General features: G+C 38.4%; 1 protein-coding gene across 2 annotated transcripts in view; it reads left to right on the top strand.

Annotated features, from left to right (window-relative positions):
• The window catches only part of LOC116641988 (Golgi pH regulator), a 59,367-nt gene that overhangs the window by 22,247 nt on the left and 22,031 nt on the right, over nt 1-15,089 (top strand). For both annotated transcript variants that reach the window (XM_032420005.1, XM_032420011.1), the window contains one exon: nt 670-750. In XM_032420005.1, the coding sequence (XP_032275896.1) occupies nt 670-750 (81 nt within the window). The remainder of the gene's footprint in view (nt 1-669; nt 751-15,089) is intronic.

The following is a 15,089-nucleotide window of genomic DNA, read 5'->3' as shown; positions in this document are numbered from 1 at the left end:
TGTCCTACATTCACTTATTTTTAAAATGGTTATTTTGGGGCGCCTGAGTGGCTCAGTTCGTTGAGCATCCAGCTCTTAATTTCGGCTCAGGTCATGATCTCAGGGTCATGAGATTGAGCTCTGCGTTTAGCGGGGAGTCTGCTTGATTGAGATCATCCCTCTCCCTCTTCCTCTTCTGCTCCCCCCACTCACAGGCATGCACACACTCACTCTCTCTCCCTAAAATAAATAAATCTTTTTAAAAAATTATTATTTCAGTCAAATTCTCTTTACTCCTCTTATACTTTTTAAAGGCACACTACTCGTGGATAGCAATGTGAGCTAATCCCCACTTGAGTAAATCAGTTCCTCCTAGAAGTAGAATGGTAGAAGACAATGCCAAGTTGGAAGAGTGCTTACATGTACAACATAAATGTCACTGTATCAAAGCTAAGAAAGACTAAAAGAGAGCCAATTACCTTCCACTGCCCTGAGACTGCAAAACTTTTAGCTATAAAAAATGACAGCAAAAGCATTTTTGCTTTTTATAGTCATTTTAATATTCTCTAGGAAAAGGTCCTTGAATTACTGGGTAACAACTAAGGTTTATGGGTTTCTACAGCTGCCTTATATTTATTATGCCCAAGGATGGGATCCCGAAACATTGCTAACAGTTTGTGCTTATTATAGAAATGTGACTGATGCAGATATCCTAGCCCTGGAACGGCGACTGCTTCAAACCATGGATATGATCATCAGCAAAAAGAAAAGGTAAGATATCACCACATTAAAAAGCTTGTACTCTTAGAATTTCTCGACAAGAAAACGTGACTATGAATTGGGGCTAACAGGGAATTTCATCTTATTCATTTTTATTATAAATTAAGGTACCATCAAAGACTTAGTATCTAGTCTTGCGTGAAAGAAATTTTCAAATTCCACTTATTTCCTGACTTTAGATAAATTCTCTTGAGATAAACTGTTAGTGTAACATTTACATTAGAAGATATTCTGCATTGGTTGCTTTAAAAGTCTATTGTCCTACATTTTTATAAACTTTCGCATGCCTGATTTCAATCTTTTCAACTTCCTTTTCTCCAACTAGTTTGAAAAATCCTTCAAGTCTTCTAGCAGTTGTCATTTTTATCATTTAAGACATAGTTATACAATGTATGCTTTTAAAGTGGCATTTCTAGGGGCGCCTGGGTGGCTCAGTCATTAAGCATCTGCCTTCGGCTCAGGTCATGATCCCAGGGTCCTGGGATCAAGCCCCGCATCGGGCTCCCTGCTCAGCAGGAAGCCTGCTTCTCCCTCTCCCCCTCCCCCTGCTTGTGTTCCCTCTCTCGCTGTGACTCTCTCTGTCAAATGAATAAATAAAATCTTTAAAAAATAAATAAATAAATAAAGTGGCATTTCTAGAAATCTATATCACAGTGGGTTACAGCCTAGGTTGTAAACTCAGACTGTCTGAATTTGAATCCTTGGTTCATAATTCACAGTGTGGCTAGAGGCATTAATGTCTTGATTTCCTCATCTGTAAAATGGAAATAATGAGTTGACATGTAGAACTCTTAGAACGGTGAACCATACAGAGCTAAGGAATACTACTGAACTTACTAATAGTCTCTGGAGGACAGTCAATAGGTTTTAGTGCTTTGTCTTCATTTATTCATTCATATATTTTCATTCTCTTAATAATTATAGGAAGCCTAGTTTATGCTAGGTACTGCACTAAATGCTGAACTCATAGAGATAGAATGAGGAACAAGACAAGTTACTGGGGTGCCTGAGTGGCTCAGTTGGTTAAGCGTCTGTCTTCGGTTCAGGTCATGATTCCAGGGTTCTGGGATCGAGCCCTGAATCTTCAGGCTCCCCTACTTGGCAGGGAGCCTGCTTCTCCCTCTGCACCCCCCCCCCCGCCTTGTGTTCTGTCTTGTGCAGGCTCCCTCTCTCTCTCTCTCTGTATCAAATAAATAAAATCTTAAAAAAAGATAGTAAGTTACTGTCTTCATGAAGTTCATTAGTCTACTGTCTTTTTTAAAGTTCTATTACCCAAATAAAAACAGTGACATAGAGGTTTTAAATTGCATGAAGGTTTCTGCATTTCATATTTTGTCTTTCAACATTTTTCTATAGTAAGACCCATAGTCACGTCAAAGAAGGCTTAATATAAGAGATAACAATAGACTTTAGAATGATAAAGAGGGCCAGATTTACCAGATCATTATTTGTCTCCTTTTCTGTACATCTGTACTAGGGTATTGATAGTAGATACACATGTTGTATATACATTTATTCTTTGCATTTTGTTCACATTCATTCTGTACAGTTTATTTTACATGAAAATGTGAACATAGATTTAAAAAACAACAGTAAAAGCAACATTATTCAATATTGAAAGATAATTATAAAGGAATAATACTATTTTGGGTCCCGTGATTATTCTCCCATTTACTATATTTCTTTCATTCATATGGAGAGATGAATGTAAAGTTAGGACCCATGTCAAGTGTGGATGTACATTTTTTTTAAGATTTTATTTGTTTGAGAGAGAGAGCGTGTGCGTGTGCACAAGCAGGGGGGAGGGGCAGAGGAGAGGGAGAAGCAGGCTCCCTGCTGAGCAGAGAGCCCCATGTGGCTCGATCTCAGGACCCTGAGATCATAACCTGAACTGAAGGCACGCTTAACCAACTGAGCCACCCAGGCGCCCTCCATACTGTTTTCCACAGTCAACACACCAGTTTACATTCCCACCCACAGTACATGAGGGTTTCCTTTTCTTCCACATCCTTGCCAATACTTGTTATTCTTGTCTTTTTTTATTGTATCTATTCTGACTGGCATGAGGTGATACCTCATTGTGGTTTTGATTTGCATTTACCTGATTAGTGATGTTGAGCATCATCTCATGTATCTGTTAGCCATCTGTATGTCTTTTTTAGAAAAATGTCTGTTCAGGTCCTCTGCCCACTTTTAATCAAATTGTCTTTTTGATATTGAGTTGAATAATATATTTTTATATTATTACAAATATCTTCTGCCATTCAGTAGGTTGTCTTTTTGTTTTATTGGTTTCCTTCGCTGTGCAAAGGCTTTCTATTTTGATGTTGTCCCAGTAGTTTATTCTTGCTTTTGTTTCCCTCAACAGAGGAGACATATCCAGAAAAATATTTCTAAAGTTAATGTCCGAGAGATTACCACTGGTGTTTTCTTCTAGGAGTTTTATGGTTTCAGGTCTCACATTTAGGTCTTAATCCATTTTGAGTTTATTTTTACATATAGTGTGAAAAAGTCATCCAGCTGCATTCTTTGCATGTAGCTGTCAAGTTTTCCCAACACTGTTTATTGAAGAGACTGTCTTTTCCCTTTGTATATTCTTTCTTCCTTTGTTACAGATTGAGTATATAAGTGTGAGTTTGTTTCTGTGCTTTTATTCTGTTCCGTTGATCCATGTTTTTTTTTTTTTTTTTTTTTTAAAGATTTTATTTACTTATTTGACAGAGAGAGACACAGCGAGAGAGGGAACACAAGCAGGGGGAGTAGGAGAGGGAGGAGCAGGCTTCCCGCGGAGCAGGGAGCCCGATGCGGGGCTCGATCCCAGGACCCTGGGATCATGACCTGAGCCGAAGGCAGACGCTTAACGACTGAGCCACCCAGGCGCCCCGATCCATGTTGTTTTTGATTACTATAGCTTTGTAGTATATCTTGAACTCCAGGATTGTGATACCTCCAGTTTTATTCTTCTTTCTCAAGATTGATTTGGGGTCTTTTATGGTTCCATACAGATTTTAGTATAATTTGTTCTAGTTCCGTGAAAAAAGGCTGTTGGTATTTTGACAGGGATTGCATTGAATCTGTAGATTGCTTTGGGTGGTATGGACATTTTAATACTATAAATTCTTCCAATCAATGAACATGGAATATCTTTCCATTTGTTTGTCTTCTTCAATGTCTTTTATCAGTATTTTATAGGTTTCAGAGTACAGGTCTTTTACTGCCTAGGTATTTTATTATTTTTGGTGCAGTTGTAAATGGGACTGTTTTTTCTTTCTGCAAATACTTTTACTTCTCTCCTATGATTTGGATGCCTTTTATTTTTCTTGTCAGATTGTTGCAGCTAGGACTTACAGTACTATGTTGAGTAAAAGTAGTAAGAGTGGGCATCCTTGTTTTCTTCCTGATCTTAGAGGAAAAGCTCTCTCACCATTGAGTATGAGGTTAGCTGTGGGTTTTTCATATAGGTCCTTTTTTATGTTGAGATATGTGCCTTCTGAACCCACTTTGTTGAGCGTTCTTATGATCAAATGTTGAATTTTGTCAAATGCTTTTCTATTGGGATGAATATATGGTTTTTATCCTTTGTTTTATTGATGAGATGTATCATGTTGTTTTCATTTATACTAAACCGCCCTTGCATCCCTGGAGTGAATCCCATTTGATTGTGGTAAATGATCCTTTTAATAGAGTGTTGAATTGAGTTTGCTAATATTTTGTTGAGTATTTTTGCATCTATGTTCATCAGGGGTATTGACCTGTAGTTTTCTTTTTTTGTAGTGTCTTTGGTTGATTTTGGTATCAGGGTAATGCTGGTTTCAGAGAATGAATTTCTTCCTCTTCTATTTTTTGGACAGTTTGAGGAGAATAGGTATTAACTCTTCTTGGAATGTTTGGTAGAATTCACCTGTGATTCCATCTGGTCTTAGACTTTTGCTTATTAGGAGTTTACTGATTCACTTTTGTTGCTAGTAGTTGGTCTGTTCACATTTTCTACTTCTTCCTGATTTGGTTTCAGAAGACTGTATGTTTCTAGGAATTTATCCATTTCTTCTAGGTTGTTCAGTTTGTTGGCATGTATTTTTTTGTAGTAGTCTCTTATAATTCTTTGTATTTCTGTGGTGTCAGTTGTTGTTTCTTCTCTTTTATTTCCGGTTTTATTAATTTGGGTCCTGTCTCTCTCTCTTTTTTTTTTTCTGTGATGAATCTGACTAAAGGTTTATCAGTTTTGTTACCTTTTCAAAGAACCAACTCTTGGTTCATTGATCTTTCTATTTTCTTTTTTTAGAATCTATTTCATTTATTTCTGCCTGGTCTTTATTATTTCCTTCCTTCTACTGAGCTTGGGCTTTGTTCTTTTTCTAGTTCATTTAGGTATAAGGTTAAAGTGTTTGAGATTTTTCTTATTTCTTGAGATAGGCCTGTATTGCTATAAATTTCCCTCTTAGAACTGCTTTTGTTGCATCCAAAAGATTTTGGATGATTGTTTTTCCGCTTTCATTTGTCTCTATTTTTTATTTCCTCTCTGATTTTTTCATTGACCTATTGGTCAGTAAATCAGTAAACTCCCAATAAGCAAAAGTCTAAGACCAGATGGAATCACAGGTGAATTCTACCAAACATTCCAAGAAGAGTTAATACCTATTCTCCTCAAACTGTCCAAAAAATAGAAGAGAAAGAAATTCATTCTCTGAAACCAGCATTACCCTGATACCTATTGGTTGGTTAGGAGCATATTTAGCCTCCATGTGTTTGTGTTTTTTCCAGTTGCTTTCTCGTGATGATATCTTGTTTATACCACTGCAGTCAGAAAAGATGCATGATATAATTTCAGTCTTTTTTAAATTTATTGAGACTTGTTTTGTGGCCCACATGTGATCTGTGCTGGAGAATGTTCCATGTCCACTTGAAAAGAATGTGTATTCAGCTCTTTTGGGGTGGAATGTTCTGTATGTATCTATTAAGTCCATCTGGTCTAGTTCAGAGATGCTGTTTCATTATTGATTATTTTGGCCCGGATATCCTATTCATTGATGTAAGTGGGGTGTTAAAGTTCTCTACTGTTATTGTATTACTGACAGTTTTCCCATTTATGTCTGTTAACATTTGTGTTATGTATTTAGATGCTTCAATGTTGTGTGCAAAGATATTTACAGTTGTTATATCCTCTTGTTGGATTGATTTCTTTATAATTATATAATGCCCTTCTGTGTGTCTTGTTAAAGTCTCTGTTATAGAGTCTGCTTTGATAAGTACTGCTACCCTGGCTTCCCCCCGGTCCCCACTTTCATTTGCATGGTATATGTTTTCCAGCCCTTCACTTTCAGTCTGTTTGTGTCTTTGGGTCAGAAGTGAGCCTCTTGTAGGTAGCATACATAGATGGGTCTTGTTTTTTTTTACCCATTTAGTCCTTCTGTGTCTTTTGATTGGAGCATTTAGACCATTTACATTTTAAAGTAATTATTGATAAGTATGTACTTATTGCCATTTTGTTCATTGTTTTCTGGCTGTTTTTTATAGTTCTTCTGTTCGTTCCCTTGCTGTTTTCTCTTGTGATTGATGACTTTCTTTAGTGTATGTTTGGCTTCATTTCTCTTTACTTTTTGGTCATCTATTATACATTTTCGTTTTGTGGTTACCATGAAGTTGATATATAACATCCCAAGTATGTAGCAGTCTATATTAAGTTGATGATCACTTAAGTTCAAACACATTCTAAAAGAACTTTTTTTACTCCCCCCCATTATGTGTATGTTGTCATGTTTTACATCTTTATATAGATTTAAAGATATATAGATATAAAGATTTATATAGGTATATATATGTCTTTATATCATCCTTTTCTTCTACTTAGGGTTTTCTTTTCACTTAATGAAATCCCTTTAATATTTCTTCTAAGGCCAATTTAGTGATAATGAATTCCTTTAATTTTTATATGTCTGGGAAACTCTCTCCTTCTATTCTGAATGATAACCTTGCCAGGTAGAGGTTTTTTTCCTTTCAGCACTTTGAATATATTATACCATTCCTTTTTGTTCTGCAGAGTTCCTGCTGAAAAATATCAGGTGATAGCCTTTTGGGGTGTCCCTTGTATATAACTATTTGCTTCTTGCTGCTTTTAAGAGTCTCTTTAATAGTTGACATTTTAATTACAATGTGTCATGGTGTGGACCTCCTTGGGTTCATCTTGTTTGGAATTCTTTGATTCCTGGGCCAGGATGTGTTTCCTTCCCCAGGTTAGGGAAGTTTTCTGCTATTTCTTTAAATAAGTTTTCTGCCCCTTTCTCTCTCTCTTCTTCTGGGACCCCTATAATGTGAGTATTTGCTTGATGTTGTCCAAGAAATCCCTTAACCTGCCCTTATTTTTTAATTTTTTTCATTTTGCTGTTCAGCTTAGGTGGCTCCCATTACCCTGTCTTCTAGATCACTAATCCATTCTTCTGCATCCACTAATCTGGGTTAATTCCCTCTAGTATATTTTTCATTTCAGTTATTGTATTCCTCAACTCTGGTTCTTTTTATATTTTCTGTCTCTTTGTTGAAGTTCTCACTCAATTCTTTTAGCCTTCTTTCCAGTCTGGTGAGCATCTTTATGATCATTACCTTAAACTCTTTATCAGGCATATTGCTTATCTCCATTTCATTTATCTCCATCCATTCTTTTTATGAGATTTTGTCTTGTTCTTTAGTTTGGAGCATGTTCCTCTGACTCCTCATTTTGCCTGGCTTTCTGTGCTTGTTCTATGAATTTGGTGGAACAGCTGCTTCTCCTAAACTTGAGGGAATGCTCCTGTGTATGGTCATCCTCTGTGTAGACTGTGTGTGACTGGTAATTTTGGTTGACTGGCTGGAGCTGTGGCTGGCATGGCCTGGGGGTCCTGGAGCACTCCATTCTGGGTCTGCCCTGGTGGGATGTTTGGAGCTGAAGTGCGTGTGGTCCAGGATGGTCCTGGGGCTGTCTGCACAGAGAGTGCCTTGGCAGGACAGCTGAAGCTAAAGTGAGTGCATGTGGGGTGGTGGGGGAGGTGTCCTGGGCCTCTCTCTGCAGAGGGCACCCTGGCAAGATAGCTGAAGCTGCAATGAGTGCAAGCCAGGGTTTCCCAGGGCATTCCATGAAGGAAGCACCCTGATGGGGTGGCTGGAGCCAAGGCTAACACAGGCCAGGATGCTTCACTCAGGGAGTGCCCTGGCAGGACGACTGGAGTTGAAGTGGGCACAGGCCAGGGGTTCCTGAGGTGCTCCACACAGTGAGTACCCTGGCAGGGTGGCTGGAGCTGGAGCTAAAGCATCCATGAGCCAGGGGGGCCCCAGCACGCCATCTGGAGCTGAACTGGTGTGGGCCTGGAGCGTTCCAGGGTGCTTTGCACCTGTGTCACCTGGTGAGATGGCTGGAGCTGTAGTGACCGGGGTGTCCCAATGTGCATGGTTTTGGGGCTTCCTTAGTGGGACAGCTGGGGCTGATGTGGTCTAGGGGCTTGGGGCTCACTGGGATGGTAATCTGACTAGGGTGCCCAGACCCTGCTCCTGTTTACACTAGCAAGGTGGAGGGGGAACATAAACTGTGGTGCCCGCTAGCCCCGCCCACCTGAAGGGAGTGCCAGCAGTTCCTGTGCTGTCTGGTAGGGTTCTAGAGCGGGTTCCTTTATATTCTACTTGCTCTCCTAAACCACAGCTTTTCTGTGCCTCAGGGCAGACAAATCTGCTCATGATCCTTCGGTATTATTCCTTCCCCCTGCCCGCCCTCCCCAACCCTGCATTTCACAGCATTGGGGGTGGGGAGTTCCCTTTAATACCAAGTCTCCATCTGTTTTGTTGTCCTCTATGTGGTCTGTCTATCTTTTGTTGTGCAGAAGCTGTTCAGTCAGCCGTCAGTTATTCTTCAGGAGGAATTGCTCTATAAATAGGTGTAGATTTGGTGTGTCTATGGAGGAGGTAAGTTCAGGGTCTTCCTACATCACCATCGTTGACCTTTTCCTTGGATATGTGCTTTTACGCCATTTTGTCATAATGGTTAGGAATTCCTTTCCCATGGTTAGGAATTGGCCTTGATCCATACATGTATCCCTGTAGGTTTTGTCTAGTCAGAATCTGGGATGGTTTGTGGTCCTGCAGTAGATCTTATTAGTCTGAGCGGCTCTCAGAATCTGAGTCAGCCTCCCAACTTGGCCTGATTAGCACAGCAGTGGAGCTAACAGGGCAGATAGACAGCTAACATGACAACACTGGGACCCTTGGGATTCAGACTAGAAAAACTATTTTCACAAACACTCATAGTTGGGGAGTAGTGGCTAGAAAACCATTTTTTAATTTAACAGCAGAGGGCCGTATTGAGATGGCATACAAGAAAAATAACATTTGTTATGTACAAGAGTTAATGGTTGAAAATTGTAGGAAAGAGGCACACTGTGTTCTCACTTGAAACACTAAGAGAAGATGAGGTTTATAGTATTTGACAAACATTCCTCAAAAACCTAGTTTAGTTAGTATGAACATGCTGGTTTAGTGGTCAAAGCCTTCAGCTTTTCTCAGGTTGAGAGAATTAAGTCATCTGTTACATTGTTTTGTTTTTGTGTTGACTTAGATATTAAAGCTTTTATTTTGGTAATCTATGATATAGCTGGAACATAGTCTGTATTCACAAACAATACAATTTTGAAGTTGTGGTTTTGTGGAAGATAGAAAATACAGCTATGCAACTACACCATGGTATAATGAAAAGAACTTCAACAAGACAATCACTTTATAATAAGCATGTTAAGTGATCTTGAGCAAATACTAGACTGTCTTAGTTTCCTTATAAAATGATGGGGTTGACTAAAGGGTCTCTAGGATTCCTTTCAGCCCATAAATTCTGAATTTATAATTTTTCAGTTTGTGACTTACACAAAAACTAGGGTATTATAACATGGAGAAGTTTAATGCAAGCTATTACTATGAAGAAAAAAATCTTAACCTGTACTCTACAGTTGGGTTTTTGGGGGGTTTTTTTGTTTTGTTTTTGTTTTTTTAGGTTCTCTTTTGAAAATTTGTAGGGATAAAGAAAAAAAATACATTCACTGGTAAACTTTTAGCACCAGCCACAAGTGCCCTCAAACTATGGTACTGCCAAGAATTTAACTAATTCCTTCTACAGAAAACCATAAAAACTAGAAAAATTATAAAAAAAAAAAAAATTCAGGCACTGAACAAAGGTACTGGAAAATGAACAGAGACATAAAATTTTGAGCAGAGTATCAGATGGCTTCATGTTTGTGGCTTTCTTGCCTGGAGTTGCTCTTTTACCACTGCCTGCTCTCCTAGCACCCACTCAGACTGATAAATTTCCAGTTATTCTGATTCGAACTTAGAAGTGAAATTTTGGAGGCAAAAGAGATGCAGAAGTACGAAGATAATAGAGTCTAAGTATAAACTGTCTGAATCCCTGCCTCATCACTAAACAATGCATTTGCAGAGTAAATACCAGAGAGCCTGAGGAAAAGTAGGGAGAAACTAGAAGGGGGTCTACCCTTGAAAGACATAATTACCTCTTATTGTGATTTGCAAGTGTGTTGTGCCTTTGGTTGAGTGCATTGCCTGAACTATGTGTAAGATGGGCACAGAGCTCAAATGAGAGAAAGTGAAATTCTTACTGGCTTGAGGTGTCACAAGGTAGAACTGAGGAGTGGCAAAGCATTTAGAAATTTTGAGAGATCACTAGAAACAAAGGGACCAGAGAAAGGATAAGCCTTAAAATCTGACTATAAAATCTGTTCAGGTTCTTTGTTGACCACGGACCTGCTCAGGCTCAGCAGAGACCATCAGAATCAGGCTAAAAAGAGAGCCTCTGGATGCTGAAAAACTAAGCGAAGGCGTTAGCTGCTGCATATAGTTAGGTACGACAGTTTCACAGTTTGAGCCCAGGGAAGTTACCTGCTTAATAGAACAACAACAACAAAAGTCCTCAGAAAAACAAAACAGATTTCAAAGTACTGCAACATAATATATACAATGTTAAGTTTTCAGCCAAAACTTACTAGACATACAAAGAAATGGGGCCATGCAATCCATATTCAAGATAAAAAACAGTCAATGGACACAACTTCAAGTGGGCCCAAATAATAGATTTAGCAAACAGACTTAAAAGCAGCTATTATATATTCTAAGAAATGAAGGTAAGCATAATATTAGTGAACAGATAAAATGGAAACTTTATTTTTAAAAGAAAACAAAAAGAAATTCAAAAGTTAAAAAGTACAGTAACTGAAATGAAAATTTTACTAGTTCGGTTTAGCAGATATTGAGATGGTGGAAAAAAATCAAGTTGAAGATAGATCAATAGAAATTATTCAGTTTGAAGAATAGAGAGAGAAAAGACTGGAAAAAATGCACAGTGTCTCAGTATAAAACAGTATCAAACAGTTCCACATGGAGTTGGAGTCCTAAAGAGTGAGAAAGGAGCAAAAAAGTATTTAAAGAAATAATGGCCAGAAACTTCCCAAATTTGGTGGAAAACGTTAATTTACAGATCCAAAAAGCCTAAAGAACCCCAACTCGATAAACACAAAACTACACCAAGGTTCATATAGTCAAACTGCTAAAAGATGAAGGTAAAGAAAAAATCTTGAAAGCAGCAAGAGAAGAATGCTACATACAGGGGAACCATGCAAACCAATGGTTGCTTAACAAGGTTGCAGGGTACAAAATAAACATACAGAGATAAATTGTATTTCTTTATACTGGCAATTAGATACAATATCAATTACAATACAATACCAATTACAATCACTAGAAAAATGAAAGATATAAGTCTAACAAAACGTGTACAGGACTTACATGCTGAAAACTATAAAATGCTGATGAAAGAAACCAAGTATCTAAATAGGCATAACATGTTTATAGATTGGAAGGCTCAAAATAGTAGAGATGTTAATTCTCTCCACATTGATACACAGGTTTAACATATATCCCAACAAGATTTTTTGTAGATCTACACAAAATGATTCTGATATATAGAAAGACAAAAGTACTAGAATAACTAAAACAGTTTTGAAAAAGAATAAAATGGAAAGAATCAGTCTGTTCAAAACATTATACAGCTATACTAATCAAGACTGTGTGATATTGGCAGAGGTATAGACATATCAATGGAACAAAGTAGAGAACTCAGACCAACACAAGTATGCCCACTAATTTTTTACAAAGATGCAAGAACACTTCAATGGAGAAAAGGGAGCTTTTTCAACAAATGATGCTGGAGCAATTTGACATCCATAGATTTTTTAAAAAATGAATCTCAATATAAAGCTCACATCTTACACAAAAATTAACTCAAACCGTAAAACTCTACAACTTAGGGGGAAAAAACAGGAAATCATAGGAGGGATCTAGGGCTAGGCAGAGTTCTTAGACTTGACACCAAAAGCGTACTTTATAAAAGGGAAAATTAATAAATTGGACTTCATCCAAAGTCAAAACTTCTGCTCTGGGAAAGACATTGCTCAGGGGATGAAAAGACAAATTACAGACTGGGAAAAAATTTGCAAACTACGTATCTGGAAAAAAAAAAAAACTACTAAAATACATAAACTTTCAAAACTTAGAATTAAAAAAAAAAAAGTCCAATTAGAAAATGGGCAAAAGGGACACCTGGGTGGCTCAGTCAGTTCAGCGGCTGTAGCTCAGGTCATGATCCTGGAGTCCAGGGATGGAGCCCCACATCGGGCTCCCTGCTCAGCAGGGTGTCTGCTTCTCCCTCTGACCCTCCCACCTCTTGTGCTCTCTCTCTCTAGAGAGAGAGAGAGAGGAAGGAAGGAAGGAAAGGAGAAAGAAAAGGAAAGAAAAGAAAGTGGGCAAGAGGGATGCCTGGGTGGCTCAGTCAGTTAAGCGTCTGCCTTTGGCTCAGGTCATGATCCCAGGGTCCTGGGATCAAGTTCCGCATAGGGCTCCCTGCTCAGCGGGGAGCCTGCTTCTCCCCTGCCTGCAGCTCTCCCTGCTTGTGCTTGCTCTCTCCCTTTCTCTCTCTATGTGTCAAATAAATAAATAAAATCTTAAAAATCTTAAAAAATCTTTAAAAAAAGAAAGAAAATGGCCAAAAGACATGCAGGTGTTTCATTGTAGAGCATATACAGATGGCAATTGAGTACATGAAAAGATGTTTTAACATCATAAGCCATTAGAGAAATGCAATTAAAACCACAAGATAACCATGTATTAGAATGGCTAAAATAAGTGACACCAAATTCTAGTAAGGATGCAGAGACACTGGATCACTTACACACTGCTGGTTAAAATGTAGTAATAGTAATTCTGGATCCCATTTAGCAGTTGCTTTAAAAATTAAACATGCAACTACTACACTACCCAGTGAATTGCATTCCTGGGCATTTATACCAAAGGAATGAAGACTTATGTTCACACAAAACTTGTACACTAATGTTTATAGCAGTGTTATTCATAGTAGCCAAAAATGGAAATAAGCCAGATATCCTTTAATGAATGAATGGTTAAAGTGTGGCACATCCATACCACGGAATACTACTGAGTAACCAAAAGGAATGAACTGTCAATAAAACAGCCTGGAAGACACTCCAGAAAATTATGCTGAGTGAAAAAAGCCAATCCACAAAGGGTACATACTATATGATTCTATTTATGTAACATTTTTGAAATGACAAAATGGAAATGGAAAACAAATTTGTGGTTGCTGGGTGGTTAAAGAGGAGTTGGAGGTGAGAGGAGGGAAGTGGGCTATACAAGGGCAACGTGAGGGATTCTTGTAGTGATGGAAATGTCTGTATCTTGACTCTTATCAGTGTCAATACCCTGGTTGTGATACTGTACTATAAATTTGCAAGATGTTTCCATTGGAAAGAGCTGGGTGAAGGGTACATAGGATCTCTCTATTTTTTTATAACCACGTGTGAATCTACAATTACCTCAAAATGTTTAATTAAAAAAGAAAAGTGATTGCTGAATTCCCACCTTTCTGGTTTCCATCAGAAAACCGTAGAATGGCATATTTAAACCACAGTAGACCTTTTCCAGCCTCTTGACTTGTAAGCTACCACCAAACCTCAGCCGCGTGCATATGTTTTTCCAGACTGTGGGCTTTTTAATGGCATTCAGCTGATAATAGATAATTTCTTGATCTGGACTACCGTTGTTATAAAGAGGCAGTAGGGATGATGATCACAGTGGGGGTGGTGATGATAGTGACAAAAAGAAGTTCAAGATAAAAGTTACTGACTTCTCTAGTACCTCATACTATTTTTTTCTTTTTTACCACATCTCAGGAAGTTTGATATTGTTACCGTTTCTTTTGAAAATATACATTTATTTTTCATCTGCAACTTACTTGATAAGAGCAAAATTGATTTAGAGCTAAGTGATCAGTAAAAGTGAAAGTAAGTTGTTTAAAACAAGGTCATGCTTGCTGTGTGCAGACAACCTTCACTTCTTCTAGTGGTTACACCTCTCTGCCTGTTACGGGGCCATGATACAGTGTCACTCACCTTTACACAGTCAACCAGTTCCACTCCACAGCCAGTCATCGTGTTTGTTGTACTGAGACATGAAAACTAAGGATAATAGAAATGGCTGTCTGTGTATTCTCTCTCCCCAAGGCCTGTCCTTTAATCCAGCATGGTAAACTGAAGTGAACTTTTCAATGAGTGAGATAGAACCTCTTCCTTCTTCATACACTTGTGCCAGCTTTTCCACCTATGACCACCTATGAAAATGGGAAAACTAAGGGTTAGGAGTCTTGCCAAGTCAAAATCTCCCTAGGTCTGAGCCTCTTCTTGGTTGTCAATTACATCTTCCAACAACGCTGAGTTACAGTGAACGTATGTAATTAAAGAAAAAGACAGCTAAAGCTTGGAGCTATATTTCATTCACTCAGTATCCAGGCAGAGGTCATTTAGGGAGGAAACAGTTAAGTCAGCATGGCCCCATACACCTAATATTCTTAGTGTTAATATCATTTTAACCAGTGGCTTAAAGAATTAGCCCATAGAAATACTGTTTGGCACCACTGGTACCATTTTGTGTTGGTTCCAACCGTAAATATTAATGCCGCTTCTTCCTCCTTACCACTTCTATCTCTTGTCACCCAGAAGTCTCCATCTTCTTTTCAAATTTTCTTTAGTCCTACTACTCTATCTCTGTTACACTTAACCTGGTTTATTTTAGACTGGTAGGCCTTGGCCCATTATACCCTTCAAGTAACCATTTATGTACAAGTGATCTTCCTTTTCCTTCCAAGGGCCCTGTTCTTAACACCACTGTGGTAGGCTGGAACATGCCAGCATCTGTTGCTGAGGCAGTGAGTTCTCCATAGACTGAGAGGACAAGCAGAA

The sequence above is a fragment of the Phoca vitulina genome, unplaced genomic scaffold (genome assembly GCF_004348235.1).
Source record: "Phoca vitulina isolate PV1807 unplaced genomic scaffold, GSC_HSeal_1.0 scaffold2, whole genome shotgun sequence".
In the NCBI taxonomy this organism is placed as follows: domain Eukaryota; kingdom Metazoa; phylum Chordata; class Mammalia; order Carnivora; family Phocidae; genus Phoca; species Phoca vitulina.
This window is presented reverse-complemented; position numbering and strand designations above follow the sequence as displayed.